The sequence below is a fragment of the Manacus vitellinus genome, unplaced genomic scaffold, assembly GCF_001715985.3.
Source record: "Manacus vitellinus isolate BGI_N305 unplaced genomic scaffold, ASM171598v3 scaffold_47_pilon, whole genome shotgun sequence".
In the NCBI taxonomy this organism is placed as follows: Eukaryota; Metazoa; Chordata; class Aves; order Passeriformes; family Pipridae; genus Manacus; species Manacus vitellinus.
The window spans coordinates 5,786,497-5,803,675 of NW_021940585.1; the positions used below are offsets into that span (position 1 = coordinate 5,786,497).

The 17,179-nt window shown below is 49.0% G+C and overlaps 1 protein-coding gene across 1 annotated transcript; it reads right to left on the bottom strand.

Moving 5' to 3' along the window:
* Positions 1 to 1,040: 1,040 nt before the first annotated feature.
* Positions 1,041 to 13,829, bottom strand: ILRUN (inflammation and lipid regulator with UBA-like and NBR1-like domains). The gene is made up of 4 exons (XM_018079704.2): positions 13,663 to 13,829; positions 10,183 to 10,380; positions 8,575 to 8,903; positions 1,041 to 1,392 (listed from the first exon to the last, which is right to left on the bottom strand). The coding sequence occupies exons 1-4, from the start codon at positions 13,751 to 13,753 to the stop codon at positions 1,357 to 1,359; spliced, it is 654 nt and encodes a 217-aa protein (XP_017935193.1). The 5' UTR covers positions 13,754 to 13,829; the 3' UTR covers positions 1,041 to 1,356.
* Between the last annotated feature and the right edge of the window lie 3,350 nt (positions 13,830 to 17,179).

Sequence of the window (17,179 nt, forward strand, 5' to 3'; positions counted from 1 at the left end):
GGCTGCTCCAGCCTGGTTTATTGGGCAGGACAGTCCTCAGCAGGGTCTGTGGGACAGCACTTCACAATAAACCCTCCACAGCTTGAGGCCGAGCTCCCTCCCCTCACACCACACTTCCCAATCCAGAACTGGAGGAAAACACATTGGAGGAACAGCAGAGCTACCCAAATCTTTTTATGATCCCTCCCCTAACACAAGTCCTACAGAGCCCAGTCAACAAAGGCAGATGAAGATGAGGCGACAGAAGGACCCAGGTGGTGGTGCCAACTCCTGCTCTGAGCTCCAGAACACTGGGATCAGCCTCCAAGCTCACACCTCAGCACAGGAGAAACAAATGCAAACTTATGCTCTGTAAGAGAGAGAGGAGACCCCAAACGGAAAGGACAGGACGTCCGTAAAGCTTTGCAACTACCACCAGGTGAATTACAGCTACAGAGACTCCCCTTGGCACACGGCGCTTGCGTGGTGGTTCTGGGCACAGCTACTGCACATCGAGAGTGAACAAAAAGGGATTTTAAACTGCTAACCACACAGGACAGCTTGGGAACCTGAATAAATTGGATTCTTATTAACATGGGTGTGCATTTGTGCACCTCACGTACCAGGGGAAGGGAGACAAGGCCTCCACATCATCCCAGAAGTCCCAGAGTCTCCGTTTCCAACTCTGATACCAAGACCTGGCCTCAGCGCGGTTCCCAACAACACGCAGGACAACTAACAGCAACACCCAAACCAAAAGGAAAAGAAGACTTAAAAGATTAAAAAGTCGGTAACTAAAACCAGCAGATGCCATTAAAAACGCAGTGCTGGGGGCAGACCCGACCTGGCATTAAAAAGGCCTGACAGGAGCAGCCCCTGCACAAACCCCAGCGGGCGCCGGGCCAGCAAACCAGGACATTCCGGGAAAATGCACGCTGTCCCTTAGGAAAAAATATCAACAAGAAACAAACAGAAATTAAACATTTGCTCAAACTACAACCGCTCTGTAGGCAAAATATTCTTTTTTAAAGATGGCTTTTAAATTTTCATTTTTAAACTTCTTTTTAAGCTACCTAATTATGCGTGAGGATGATTTCTAAAAACCCATAGTGTTGGTGTCTCTTCTTCCTCATAGCATTTACACCACTCTGAAATCCAGCAGTCACACATGCATACTCAGGTTTTGGATTTTCCTCTGGAAACATCTAGTCTTAAGTTACTGGGTTTTTGTTTATTTTCTTCTTTATCCAGAACACGGAGGCAGAGAAGGGGGGTCCACGCTGTGTCTGTCTGCCACATGAACCCCCTCCCTTCCCCCAAAAGTCAGTTTTTTCTTAAATTCTCCTCTTGTCGATACCCGTTTTGTGTTTTTGTGTTTTAAGACTGTCCGAAGGGATAAGGACCGTGGAAACCCTGAAAGAAAGTTGGAGACATAATCAATTCAACAGGCAACAAACAGAGCGCTCAGTGCTCACCTCCAAATTCTGCCCAGCCCAGCCCAGGGCTTCCCCCCAAAAACAGCCCCTCTCCCCCACCGTGCCTGTGCCTGTCCAGCCTCACAGACACTCCTGAACTGCACCTTCCAGGGCTGGTTTCCCCAGAGAGGGCAAATGCCATCACTTACCTCTCTCAGGTGTTTTTTAGGCCAAGGCCACAAAATAACCGGTGTTTTCTACACCAGAATCCCCTACAGATGCTACAACACCTGCAGCTGCAGCCCCTGCAGCCTCCCCAGTCTGTCCCAGAGACCACAGCAGTTGCAGGGCTGGAACTGGGTAAGAGGCTATTTCAGAAAAAAAGTGAAGATTTGGAAACCCATGTCCCCACAACTGCCATCTGTGCTCTCTCAAGGTAACAATGCACATTTGCCTTCAGTGAAATCAACCACAACATTTACCAAAAACCCAAAATGCTTCCTACAGAATCCATTTCCCTCCTTTACATCCTGAAGTGAGTCACCTAAAATGTCAGATCTAGTCACGGGTCTCAAATTAACATGAACTGCTTTTGTAACTTCTGTTGTTTGGATCAGCTATCTGGGGTTTCATCAGGAAGCAAAAGAAAGAACCACAGGCAGCACGAGATATCCCCCAGCTCACAGGAAGATGAAGTTTGTCAGTGATGAAGGTAAATCCCCTCCTGAAACCCTCCTGTAAGACCTGACACACACTGTGGTCAGGAGGCAGAGGAGGGAGAAAAGCTCGTTATATCTCATCATCAGAGTCAGTAAACCATTATGCAAATGCTTCTAAACACAGTCCAGCTCTTCCCAGCACACAGTGGGGCAGCTGAGAGCCCAGAGAGCCAAAGCCATTCCTGCTCAGGCTGTACACGAAGCTCTGAGCGCAGTTCTCACCACCTTGCCTTTAGCAGGGCAAGTTTCAAGGGAAACACCCTTCTCTGCATGTTCTCCTACAATTCCATAACCCCCTCATTGCAGGAGCCAGGGCCGTGGAGCCACAGGTCTGAACACAGATCATATAAAAAAGTCAATGTGGCCAGCAAAGCCCAGGCTGGAGAGCTCTGCTGCAGAGCTGCACTAGGGAGGAAGCACCATGAGCAGTCTGTGATCTTGCTACAGCTGGAGAGAAAAAGTTCATTCTTCGGGATATATCAGGTGCTAAATACAAGTGAGTGGTAAAGTGAAGCAGCTCTCAGAATTCAACAAAGAGAAGGACAAGCAGACAATTAACCAGGACATCTCCTGAACTGTGTGGGAAGTATGAAAGACTGGGAATGTGGAAATTGCTGTTTGCAGACAGAAATACATGCAAGTGATGGAAAAACAAACACGCTTCTACCCCAGGAATATGCTGCAGTCCCAGTTTGTAAAGCTTTTCAAAAGAGAACAGCCAGCAGATTCCAGCATGACAGTTCACCTCAGGAAGGAGACACTCCCAACAAAATCCAGGCTGAGCTACCCAACACTTCTGAAAAATAGTCACAGAAATAGGGGGAAGGGGAGGAGCAGGAGAGAAACATTAAGATGGTGTGAACAATTGCACAAGAAAAGGACACAGAAGGAAAGGAACATAGGAGCAGGATCCCAAGCAGTCTCACCTCACAGGGATTAAGCCATTGTACTTATTGCTCTGCAGAAGGAACACAGGATTTGCTGCTGATTTCCTGTGCAGACACATTTGCCAGAATTTGCTTCATCTTTGAGCTACCTGTACACAAGGCTTTGTTTGAGGCACTGCCTGGCGAGCACTTGGGAGGGGTTTAACCATCACCTGCCCCTCTGCCAGGAACACCCAGGGTGCACCTCACCCCCGTTACCACCCCATGTTACCCCCCATGGGATGTTACAGGCAAAACCGCCTTGCTTTAACCTGGGGGGGCCACAAGGCCCTGCTCCCCTTGTGGTGCACACAAGTGCCATCACCCAGCCCTCAGTCCAGCCCAGTAGAGCAGCTCCTTACTGGTTTTGGATGGAGGGACCTCGTGAAGAGGCTGTGAACCCTATCTGCAGGGGAACCCTCTGGATCTTCAGATACTGGTTCCTGTAGCATGTAATTCAAAGCTACACAATTATCTAATCATGTGTCAATTAAACCCAGAATTTAGCTCACCTTCAGTGTGGCAGATTCCTCAGTATGTACAGCTCTGCCCCACTGCACTGAACACCCAACACCCCGGAATGAGCTCCTTGGGCAGTGCCAGGAGCAGTCCCAGAATCTGTGACCACGCTCAGCTCCTCCTGACACAAGGAATTTCACCAGGAAAAAGCCCCAAACGTTTTCTCTGGGGATTGCCACTCTTCACAGCACTTCACCTACCCGAGACTCATTATGCACATGAGAACATGCAAAATCAAACACCACCTGTGCCTCTTTAAGCCGAGTGTGAGCTGGTTTAGCACAGACCCTGAGCAGGCAGCTCCCCCTCCCCAACACACTGTCCCCTGCTCAGCCAGGCCCAGGCTCTGCAGAGCCAGTGTCCCACATTTATTCACCGTGCACAGCGTAAGGGTTTGATACCAGAAAACTTCAGTTACTGCTGCAATGTAAATACCAAACCCTGGTATGACATTTTCAAGACTAATTATCCCTTCTATGCAGCATTTTACATAACAAACATGCAAAAATAATTCTGCAGACAATTGCAGTTTTTCCAAGTTGTTTCAATGGAAGGATTATTCCCACTATTTTTGGTGCATTCCCGTCTGTTCTCCAAGTGGGATCACTGTCTTTATGAGAAGCTCAGCTGCAGCTTTGAAAACTCACTTTCAGTTCTTCCAGAATGTTCCCCAGAAGTAATTGCTCACTTGCTGGTGGGAGCACTAGGCTCTTCACACAGACAAGTGTGTGAGAACACAGGACCATGATTTTCCAAGAAAAGACTCTGCACGAAAACTACTGGTATAAATTCTCATTTGACTTGTGCATCTAGAAGGGAGGTGAGATGTTTTGGGAAGTTAAAGCCTTTGTGAATACTGAGCTCTGTAAATGGAGTCACCTGTGCTGGGAACAAAATGAGGGTTAAGTGAATCTTTCATAAACCATCACACACAGGCTTTCAGACAGCTCTTTATTTCACCTCCGTGAGCGAGTCACCACCAATGCAGGTACACTTCCAGGGAAGGAGGTGGATGCACAGCGATACAGGAGTCTCCAGAGTACACTGACAGTGGCACAGCCCAACCCCGGCCCCTCAGGCCACTCCTGCCCCGCTGCTCTCACCTCACTTATGTAAACCAGCACAAAAGAGCACAAAGCATCCAGCACTCGAGTTTGATTCCATGCATGCCGTGCAAACACGGCGTGGCAGGGAGACCACCGGGAAGTTCAGAACCCTGTCGGAGCAGGCACAGGCAGGGCTGGTTCAGGTGCCCACAGGTGAGGAGGTGACAGGGCTCAGGTACCTCACTGAGCTCCATGCACAGCTCACTGATGTGCTGCTGGGCTGCAATGGAGCAAAGTTTAGCTAAAATCAGGTTGTTTGGCACTTCCCACAGTCTGGAAGCATGCAGACAGCTGGGTGTCATGGATGAGCCGACAGGCAGAACCCAAACACGCCAGTCTCTCACCAGAGAAGCAAACCAGCTCGTGCCACCACAGCCCAGGCTGCAGGTGCAGCCATGGCAGCTCCGAGTCCACTATTCCCCCTCCGTGCCCAAGTGAATGGAGCCACAGGGTGACCAGCCCAGCGTGGAGCCCACATGCCACGAGGGAAGGAGCTGCTCTCCTCCATGGATGCAAACATTCATGGGGCACTGTCCTCACCCACAAAGACAGCTTGATGACCAGTTTCCAGTGAAAAAAAATCTGTCTTAAAGTTTACACAGGTACTCCAAAAATCTGCAAATTGGAGGTCCTGGTTTGGGAGAAGCCTCTAGAAGCCACAGCAACGTTTAAGCACAGGGAGGGGAAGCCAGTTAAAGGCTCCAAGGACACAGGGTTGGTTCCCCCTTATGTACAGAAAGCTGCCAAGTAGCACGGATTAGAGCTCAGCTCCACACAGAATGGAGGGAGATGGGGAGCACAAACACAGCAGGAAAAAAGGAGTTCAGAGTTTAATGCTCTGATCTCCAGTATGTTTCTATTTCACTGGGGTTTGAAGAGCAACACAAGTCAGGATCAGGGCAGCCAGGCACCATTTGCTGTGGTGGAGACAATGCCCAGTGTCCTGTCTAGGCAAATCTTTGCAGAATCACAACTTCCATGTGCAGTTTTCTGCATGGCACAGAGAGCAGTAACTCCTCAATTCATCTGGGCACCAGATTTCGATACAGATCTATGGATTTTATATAGAGATAAGTACAATCTAAATGTCAGGATATGGCTATTCACTTCTGATCTATACAGACATGGAAACCCATATGTTTCTTCCCTCAGTTAAGCAATTAAACTAATTCCCAGGCACTGTAAGACTGGATCTTGGGCTTTTAATGGAAAAGCCAGTCACAAGAGAGCACCAGTGACTGTGCAGGGTTGCTATGAGACAGGAGGAGTAAATAGGAGGAAGCTGTATCAGCCTCAGCTCTGTGGAGAATCCAGAGAAAGCAACTGCCAGAGAATAAAACACCCGTGCAAGGGGAGATCTGGGATCCAGTGCAGCTCATCCCTACCCCGAGAGAAGCATCCTATCCTGCACTTAAGCACATCTTTACATCTAAGAACATGCAAAAACCCCACTGGGAATAGATTTAACAACATGCTTCAAGCAAAGCCCAGACAGGTCCTGGCCTGCAGCCTCCCCACAGTGCATGTGGAAGGTAGGCAGGGGGCCCAGGCAGGTGCTCATCACAGCAGGAATAAAGGGCACCATTTGTTTCAACCACTCACAGGTTTCATCTCATCCACTTACAGGGAATTCTGTATATGGTTTGGTTTGTTTTTCCCTAGGAAAGTTTGTTCCACTGAGCAGAGCACCCACACCACGTACTCTCTGCTGCTGAATCAAAGCATTTTGAATGTTTCCAGGTGTGAAATGCTGCTGTACTTGTCTAACCCAGCAGCAGATGGCACATCGGCATCACCAAGATCCCAACTGCAACAGGGAATTTCAGAGGACAAGCCACACCTGCTCAGTGCACCAGAGGGAGAACTAATTCCAACAACTTCGAGCATGTTTTACAGCTGCAGATGCTAGAAACTGCTCATCTTATCTCAAAGATTTCATGGTCTTGTGCACTGCATGACTGGGTTCCCCAACAGCCTCTCAGCAGAGGAATCCTCCACAGTGATCCGAGAAATAACTAAGGGCTTATTTTACTTCTAACTACACGGCACAGGCCCTTCTGAACACCTGCCCAGACCTTACCCATTCCCTTTGCCACATCTCACCAAACAGCCCCTCAAATACAACCAGGGATTCCCTCATTCCCCGGGTACGTGAACGGGGACAGAAATATCACAGGTCCTGCCCAAGAGAAATAAATGTCTGGGATGTCCAACTCCCTCAAAGTTGTTCACTACAGAACCAGAACTGTATCAATATGAATATTGGGTCAGCGGCAGAAAGCTTCTTGCTCTGGGCAGGATGGGCAAGACTGGAACAGGACTCTGATCTTCAGACCTACCTGAACAGCCTCCAGAGGAGAAGCTACCTTGTTTTACTATGTCACAAACAGAAACACTGCAGCAAAGACAAAAACCCTGCAAAAATCAATGAACTTTCACACGAACCCGACCAAAAAGGACTATAAAAATTATCCCTTCTGAAACAAGCAAATAAAACATCTGCTTTAATCTTGAATAATCCACCTCAAATCCACCCAAGAATATTCTGTAAATACAAAAACAAACAAACAAAACAACAACAAAAAAGGGGAGGAAAGGTCACCTGCCCTCCGTGTGGGGTTAGATTCTGACTGCCCACGTCTCTCCAGAGCAAGGATCCTGAGCTCCAGGTTACCAGGTAACCAGCTCACTTCGATCTAGTGACACCTCCCAGGTGGTGCTTCACTCTCCTGTTGGTCTCTGTCCCCCAGCACAGCAGCACCTCCGAGGGGCTCTGGTTCCTCAGCCCCACATTCTCAGCCAGCCCAGCCCGGCCCCTGGGGAGCACCAGGCCCCACACACAGCACTGCTAATTTGGGGGTGTTCCACTGACAGCAGAATCATTCCCAAGCCATCCACTTCACTGCCAGTGAGCAGTCTCGCAGCAGGAGCCAGCCCAGCCATGGTGGTTGGGAGCAGAGCACAAGAGGGTGGCAGGTTGGCACACTGTCACCCCGGCCATAAAAAGTGCACAGCCCTGGTGCAAAGGTCACTAAAACATGGTCCACTGGCAGAGGACAGGCAGGTCATCCAGGGAGGAACTAAAGTGCTGTAGGTGAACTAACAGTAGGGCTTTATTAAGTCATTCAGCAACCAAGTGTTATTGTCCTACACAGCCTGCTCAAAGTACAGTAAAGCATTTTTAAAAGATTTAAAAATCAAACTAGTTTGACATACGACAGTACACACCTACACATACTGCTGCATTAACAGGTGGATTCTGAATTGTAAATAATCCTGCAATTAATTTTTCACACACAAGCAAATAAAAACAGTCAAAATATCACTCAGACTCATATAGCATCCACCAAGCAAGCTTTTGAGAGAGATTTAAAGTAAAGATAATTTAAAAGTCACCTACAATTATAAACAAGACAAGGACATAGACAGGAACAGTCCTTTGATTGACTGTTCCTGACAGGCAGCTTCTGGGATCAAATGGTGAGCTCTCCCCCACATCAGCTAAAAAGAAGTTATCTGGTTAATCTGAAGTTTGGGGGTGTGGATATTTGTTCTCTGTTCGAAATTATGTCAAACTCAGGACACATCTAGAGAGATATTTTGACTTATTTGCACACGTGACCGGAGCAGGCTCCAGCCACTTGCAGTTACAGCAGCCAAACAAGGTTATATAAATTTGAAGAAGGACTTGAAGTGAAAACAAAAAGGTGGATCTGGTAGAGTCTATCAGAGGCAAAAATATTTTAATATAACATGAGGAGTTGGCAGAGTCAGACAGTCAAATTCAGAACCTTCCTTAGCAGGTCTGGCAGAAGCAGAAGGAAAGGGCTTTGCAGTTTGGAAGGAAGAGCAATCACACACCTGCCTGGCTCCTCCCCTACCCGTTCTCCTGCTCACCCAGGGCACCTACCTTACTGTACGTCACTACCGACAAGTTGTTCGAGTGACTGCTGGGGGAGAGATTTACAGAGTTTTGTGACAGTCCATTCTGATCTTGTTCGATTTGGTCAGGAGCAGGCCCCCATGTGTTTTTGCTGATTGTGCCTAGCTCGGAACCCCCAGGGTCTTTTAGGTTGTTTTCATCTGGTTGCCTGTTCTTCTGTGGAGAGGCGAACGGGTTAAAGTTTCCTTCTACCTTGCGATGTGGCTGCGTGTTGAACTCTGTTTCAAAGGATGACAGCTGCTGTGTGACACCCAGAAGTCCTCCAACTTCCACACTGAGGATCACCCAGATGACATCTGTGGAAAAAGAGACACATTTGGGCTGTCACTTACATCAGAGTTTATGAAGAAGGGGCAGAAGGAGCAAAACAGAACATGAATTCAATCCTTTACACCAGCAAGAAAAAGACCAATAGTTTAAAGCACATTTTTATGAACCCTCAGTAATACTGGTCCAGCAGGCTCAGCAGCCTGAATTTTAGGAGCGAATTAAGGACGGTGGGATTGTACCTTAGGGACACACGACTTGCTCAGGGATCCTTGCATCCTGCAGGGCTGGGACCCCCCAGTACAGCCCAGTACAGCCCAGTACAGCCCAGTGCCCCCCCGCACACCCCCAGTGCCGGTGCGGCCGCAGCGGAGCGGCCCCGCAGCGCCCTCTGCCGCCCGCGCGCGGCCCCGCACGCCCCGTGCCGCGGTGGCCCCGAGTCGGAGCTCGGTGGCCAAAGGGGTTCACTCGTCTTCTGCCAAAAGCAGCAACTTCAGGCTACGCAGGGACATCTCCCACAGTCCGGGGCACTCGGGAATCCCGGGAACACCTCGGCTTTGTGAGCACACGCCATCCCTCCCGCACGGAGCCACCCCTGCCCATCCCTCCCCTCCTCTGCACCGAGGAGGTGCAGCAGTGCCAGCGCTGCCAGCAGCCCCCTCCCTCTGGGCACTGGTATTTGTGCCTCTAAGTGCCAACACCTCTCGCTCAAACTCCGAAACTTGGGATACTCCAAACTGCCAACAGAGACACAAAGATGTTCTCAGTGTAAACTAAAGCTGGCAGAAAAGGGCTGGAAGGCTGCACCAAAGGCAGACGTTGGAGGCCCAGGCTGAGGCAAAACAGCAAAATGTGTTCTTTAAACAGAGAAATGGCTTGCAGGGGATGCACTAAATCACTGCATTAAAACCTGGGCATTCGCTTCTCACAGGAGGCTTTCACCAGTAACAGATTTTATGCTCCTATGCAGTTCATGGTGTTCAGCACTGGCAAACTGGGAAAGAATCCCAACAAGGATCAACTGGGAAAGAGTCTCCAGGAGAGCTGTGCAAGTCCCTTTGTTTTCCAGAGTTTTGTGTAACCTGTAATTCGTTCCAGTGTTTAGAAAACAGTTCTGTGCTGACCAAGACAACAAAGCAGCTCCCTTGATGTTTTCCTGCATTCCATGTTCTATATTTAGGCCGGGGCTGGCAGAGCTCTGCCCTCCTGCTCTGTTATCAGAGCTCGGTGCAGGGGCCAGTGGTGTCCCTGCTGTCTGCAGTGGGAATGCCAGGGAGAGCCTGGAGCGCTGGGAAAGGGCCCACTCACCTCCGTAGTAGAGTCCCGTGGCAGTGCACATCCGCCACTGCCCCTGGTACATGCCGGCAGTGCTGGGGCTGCACATCTGCACGCTGACATCGGCCATCTCCTGCGGCTCCAGGGACCTCACCATCACCATGTTCACGTGCCCAAACTGGTCACCCCCAACATACTTCAGGCAAACCCCTGGGGGCCACGCCTCTGTCCCTGGGATTAGACAGGAGAGGGAATTACTGACAGTGCACCGGGAAAAGCTTTGTCTGCTTGTGTAAGCTGGGATGAAACACGCTCGTTACAACAGCTGTGCAACTGTCAGACAGTCAAAGGAAACCAACAGGACACAGGAGCAGTGGATGCTGAGGAAGAATAAATAGAGTTTTCGAACCAGGCTTAACTGGTGCATTTAGGGACCAGCAAAACAAATGATATTTCTATTTGACTAGTTTCTAGGTCTTTGCTACACAGGAAAATTCTCCAAGTCCCAGTGTAACTGCTGCAAAAAAAAAAAATAAAAAATCAACATAACTGACACACAGGTCCCTTTCTCCGGAGGCAGTGACAAGAGCAGCACCAGGGGGTCTTTGTGTGTGTCCTCCATTTCTGCTTCCCCGCATGCAGCTCCTGAGTCACGCCACATCAAATACCTGTTCTTGATGCAAAGTGTTGGCAACACTTCCTTTCAGGGATTCCTTCCCTTCTAAGCCTGCTAGCAGTCTCAGGAGGAACTCATAGTTTGAGTTACAACTGAAGTGCCAGCACTATTTCCCAAATGGATTTATTTCCCTCCTTGCACCAACACTTTTCTCAGCCTTATGCAAAGGTGGGAAGGGTTGTGAACATATGATTTATCTGTGGAGATCCATGTTTAGACTGCAGACACTGGACTGACAGCGTGACCTGGCAATCAGAGAGATAGAAAACAGTTCCTGAGTGCAGGTACAGCCACCAAAGACAACAAGTGTTGGGGCAGACAGAAAGAAAAAGTGTTTCTGAGACTCGTGAAAAATCAGTTTAGCAGAATTTTCTTTTGCTTCTTTCCCAGTCACGTGACCTGACTAAGACAACAACTTTGAGAATATCTCCTGCTTGGCTGGGGTTGACAGAAATGGCCATGGAAAGCCTGAACCACCACGGAGCTTGGAACTGCTCCGTGTGGTCCAGGGCGAGCACGGCAGAGCCTGTTCTGACCTCAGGTTACCCCAAGGAGTATCCTTTGCAACAGCTTGCCTGCTAATTTAATCCCTGTGGATACTTCAGCGAAGACACGGCAGGGACTGGTTTTCTTGTCAAGCCCTTGTCTGTGGAATTCACAGCCTCTCAGGAAAGCAGGATGTGCATGAGTACAGCGGGATGTTCAGCATGAGGGAGGTACCAGCTGGAAAGGTGCTGAGAGAGGAGGGCTCTGAAAGAGGATCTGGGTGCCTGGCTGACCTCAGCCTGGGGTGTGGGGCACTTGAGCACGAAGTCTCATCTGCAGAGGTTGGCAGCCCAGCAACACAGTTTAGATTAAATAATTTATGTGATTTTTATCAGGTTTAATGGCTTTAGGCTTGCAAGGTGCCTAGAATGCTGCAACTGATAAGCCCCATAAAATGAAATTATGATTATGTCATTCTATTTCAGGACACTCTCAGGAGATGATAAATTGCAGTGAGTGTCCTGCAGAGCCAGCAGCAGCTGGAGGCAGAGTGTGGGGAGGAAGCCAGGTTGTTAAATCCTGCTGCCCTTTTCAGCAATGGTTCTACTACACAAACTGCTCTTTTGGCAGACAAGGCAGCACAGCCCTGCAGGTACCAGAGCAGGGCACTGGTTTTTAATGACACACGGGAGAACCAGCTGACACGCCTCAAAGTGCCAATCTCTGAGCTCTGCCTGTCACACTCATCAGACCCAGAACACTCCAGTGACATATTCCTCAGGTATTCCGTGTGCTAGAGCTCAAGTCATGTAATCAAGGGCTCTTGGAGAGCTGTTAAAAACCTTGGCACTGCTTCAGTTACCTGCCTAACAAGTAGATATTATCTGGAAGCATTACAGCCCTTTGATATTGTACCTTAATTAAACGGTAAAATGGTTTTCAAGTGCTGCAGTCCTCCCCACACTGCACAGCCACAGCCAGCAAGTGAAGCTGCATTTCCCTGAACGTGCCTGGGCAGTGTGGCTGCACCGAGCCCTGGCCTCCAGCACCACCGTTAGGGCACGGATGGACTGCCTGACAAGCTGGGCTTTAACCCACACAGAAGCCAAAACAAATGCTGGCCTCGCCAGGAACTCCCAAGCCAAGCTGAGCTCCCGCCCCTCATTTTAGAAGGCCCACAGATTTCAGAAGGTCAAACATTCCAAGAACAATGAAACATCACTTGAACTGAGATGTTAAGGCTGAATTTGCATGCAGGAAAGAGCACATCAGAGGGACAAGAAAGGGGGGAGTCTGAAGGGTCCAAGACAGGGGCGTAGTCATAACACACACAAATTGAGATACTAAGAGTGAAGAAACAAGACCTGCCACACTTACTAGATCTGTAAGACCTGTATTTGGGACAGTTATAAAAAAATTGCCGATTTTTCACAGTAGTGGAGTTTAAGGAAGTTCCACATGTCACCCTTCCATTGTACTGTCAAACAGAAGGAGGCAGAAAAAGTAAACCGAAATATTAAGCCCTTTCTCTAGAACACAGTCTCTATAAATTAGTGTTCTTAAACACCTCCATGTGTCCTGATGAAATACTCTTATATTTTTAGTGTGGTTTTAGTCTCTGTCATACTTGGATATTCTGTCCAAGCCTGTACAGCTCGAGTACTGCAGCTATTCCCAAGCAGAAATCCTGGGAGAGCTGAACCTGACTTGTGATGACTCCCAGTGTCAGGCCTCAGTGTGTGACCATTCTCCCTCATGTAACTGCAAGCAGGGCAATTAAATTCAGACACACATTTTAAATGTTTGTGCAACATCCTGTCAGTGCACTGCTTGAGGACAAGGGATTCCTTTGCATCCATGCATCTCGTTTTTCTCTCTGAGTGCATCCCAACAGATCAAGCACTGGGAATGCACTTTGCCCAGTCTCACTTCCTGGATCCCAGCCCCTGCTTTGACTTATTTTGAACTGGAATGTGGTCTCTCCAGCCCTGCATCCTCTTGGAACATGAAAAGGCAATTCTGCCAGAAATGTATTAAAAGCAAAGGAGAGCTGCCATATGACCTTGTGTCACTGCCTCGTTTGTCTGCAGGTTTCCTAGAGCGTGTTTGTGTGGTGGCTGAGGAACAGGACTGATGGCCTGACAGAGCTGCACATCCCGCCACAAAATGTTTGTGCCAACTCAAGAAGAGGAACTTGCAGAGGTTGGCAGCATCTCCCTCAGGGACAGGGTGGCTCCAGCCCAGGTGAGTGCACACGAGCCCCCTGCCTTGGGCCAGCATCCCCCTCCTGGACCTGCCACCCCACTGCCAGCACCCGCTGCACAGGGTTTGCTGCAGCCCAAAGGCCTCACCTGTGTTCTGTATCCTCCACGTCTTTGTAAACTGGGTATCGGGAGGGATGGACTCCCCTTCACCTATGGTGACATCTTCCACAAAGGACATCGAGGGGACATTGATATTTGGACTCTCGAAATCATAGTAGGCTCCGATGGCAGCTTGTAGATTCCTAAAAGGGAAAAAAGCACATTACAACCTGAAGTACAGGCGGGTCAGGCCCTTTGCACAGGTGCACATGTGTCATCCTGAACAGTTCAGCAAAAATACCCAGACTATAATAGCTCTGCTGCTCGTGTGTTTTTCAAACCTTTGATCTCTACCACATAAGTATTCTGTAGCCCAAGATAACAGAGCTCAAAATACAGCATTCTTCCTTGCTAGGGATACTGTTTTAGACCAGTTTGCTACTCTGCTTCTATTTTCACTGGAAATCTTGGAGACCTCTACCCCATCAGCTCTTTTTGAAGCTTGCTGAACAGTTCAGGACGCAACAAGAGGAGAGCTATGGAGGCAAACACAGGGCAGTTTCTTCCCACCAGCCTTGTTTCCTGAGCTAATTTCCAAAGGGCCAAACATCTCCACTTTATTTTGGTATAGAAGGTCCAAAAGGAGCACAAGAGGAACAAAACACACAGAATGCTCTTCTGATAACTCTCAAGGCCAAAGAGCACTGGTAGCTACAGATAATAACTCCAGCCCTGCTGCTTTTGAAACATACCACCAGGTAGGAACTATTTACTCATCATTAAAGTGCCTGCTCAGCTCTGGATAGTCACAACTCACAGGAACTTATAAACCACCTGAGTCAAAAGTTCCCACTGAATAAAGACAAATGACAGTGCAAGCCTGTGATATATTAAGGACATTCAAAAAGCCACAAATGTTATTGATTCCTGAGCTGTGGTGTAGCTGCAACCCATGATAATTAATGTGAGAAGAGGAACAGTCAGGCAGGAAGAGGATTCATGAGCCTTAGCTCAGTTCCACGATATACTATTAAGTTATTACGTAAGTGTTTGGCAAGTCATGTAATTCCTCTGTTTATGCATGTCTGAGAGGTTGTGGCCCTAATTTACATGTTGTGAGTGGGTGCTGTAGAATGGAGATGAGTAAAATCTCCCCAAACGCAACGGGCACAACAACTGCTTTTTATTCATGATTACAGAAATCTGTGTTGCTTTTTTGAGCAGGATAAAAAAAAAACAAAACCCAAACCTTCAGGAACTGAGAACCACCACCTAAACCAAAGCCCTGCAGAAGCTGCACTGTGTGGGCACAGTGACATACTGAGGGTCTGTACTGTGGTGGAGCATCATGTGTCCAAGCCAGAGCCAGAAAGCCAAGGTGAAAGCAAGAGAAACATTTGCAGCATGACCCTGAGCAAGAGCAAACACAGGGCTTGTGGGGCTGCTTGCCAGCTGGAAAGAGGCTTCAAACGGTGAGTGAAGCAAACTGCCTCCTGTTCAATTCCTACACTGTTCATGGGAAAAACATTCAAATTGGACATTCTGGATGAAATCCCAACTGCATGGGAGCAGTGTCACTGCTTTCTCCTCCCAGAAAACTCAGGGGAGCTGAAGTGCAGCAGCTGATTGCATTGGAGCTAGGGTCAGAAGGGCAGAGCCTTGGTGGGGGCACTGGGAGAGGACCCAAAGAGCCCCATAGTTTGGCAACCAATCCATCACAGTGCCAGCAGACAATTGCTGTGTGAGACACTGGAGTTCCTGACATCCTGCTAAGGAGGCACCGGAACGTCCTGCACAACACGGCCCAGGGATCGATCAGCAATTCAGCAGCCCCAGCCCCACAGCCAGACCTTTGCCACCCCCAGAGTGGACTTTGGTCTGACAGGAGAGCCACCAGGTCCCACTGCCATGGCCAGAACCCTGGATTCCAGACAGAAACCATTATTCAGCCTGAGGCGTTTTCTACTCAGGAGTGTCAGGGCTCTATTTAATCCCGCCAGCTCAGTCAAATGCTGCAGGAAGGGGCCATGTCACATTAGCCAGTAAACAGAGACAAATGCTCAGTTTTACGTCACCAACCGCCTGTTGCTTATACACTGCACAAGATTTACATAACTCACACCAGGGCTGTGCCAAGAGACTCCTGCTCGCTCACCCAGCTAACACCATGAGCTGGAGCTTAGTTTGCACTAGGATTTCTTCCTGTAGTACAGCAATCCAAGGCAAAAGGTATTGTAGGAGCTACAAAAGACAGCAACGCAGCTCTTTCACTTCCTAATCCAGTACTACATAACTGCATTTTCAGACATACCACAACATCTTGTGAGTGATGATTCTGGAACCAGTTGTACTAAGGTTTTATTGACATTGAGAGGAAAAAAAAAAAATCTCTGAGGGGCAGATTTCTGCTGCAGTTCTGTGTGAGGCAGCCTCACTGTGTTTGTTTGCTTGGCTGCAAACAGGCTTCAGAAGGTAGTGGGCTATTTGTGCACACAGGCCCGGGGCCAGCACTCCCCTCCCGGGGTCATATTTCAGTGCTCTTTGCCATTGGGAAACAACAACACTCGTTTGCAGCATCGAGTTAAAAACTAACTAAAGAACAACACATGCTGAAAACCAGATTTGCCACCATTTGTGATCAGATATTCCCAAACCCACCTCCCCACTCCCACCGTGTGATCTGTGAGGTGGGGGCTGTTTAGGGTGAGCCCTTCTGTGTGTTCCGATGTCTCTTGGACTCCCCACTAGAGAACTACAAAGAAGCTTCCAGAAACTGAAGAGAAATTCACAGTGGCAAAAGCCAAAGTCAGGATGACAAAGCAAATCTGCCTTGAGTTCACGTTCGTTGACACAGACAGCCCCGGGAGATAGGGATGGAGCAGCGGTGGCCCTGCTCTGTGCCAGAGGTGCCCCCAGCTCACACAACGCTGCCAGCTCTGTCCCACTGCTCCCCAGAGACAGTGCTCCCCCTGCTCCCCTGCCCCGAGCCCCCAGGATCAGTTGGAGGGCAGTGCTCTGGGGCAGATGCCGTTTGCAGAGGCGAATTCTGCAGCCTGGTTCTGTGCAGGCAGCAGAGCCCCAGCAGCACACCGTGCCACGGCATCAGTGGAGCTCACAACCAAATGCCACCCTAATGACAGAGATGGCTTAAGGGCAAACACACTTAAGGCCCTGAAACTTGTCTATGCTTTAAAATACATGTAATTTTTATTTTAGTTTACCCTTGTGCCCAGCTGTAACTGCACAGACTCAAGTGCAGACACTGCAGGGCCAGGCAGGAGCAGTCAGCCCTCGGCAGGACGGGTTATCAGCTAAAGGCTTCTGCTCACACAGCCCTGCCTGCTTGATTTTCTCCTCCTCAGTGGAGTAAACTCACTACACTACTTACTCCCCCTCTGCTCTCTGCCAAAGGAGATAAATTACTATTATAAACCAAACAACTCTGCAAATGCAGCCAGTTTAATTGACATGACTGAGCTCTTCTAATTACAGGGGTGGCCACACAGCTCTTTCTTAACAGGGCCCTCCAGGTCCCAGGCCCTCCTTGTGTTCCCGAAATTAAGCA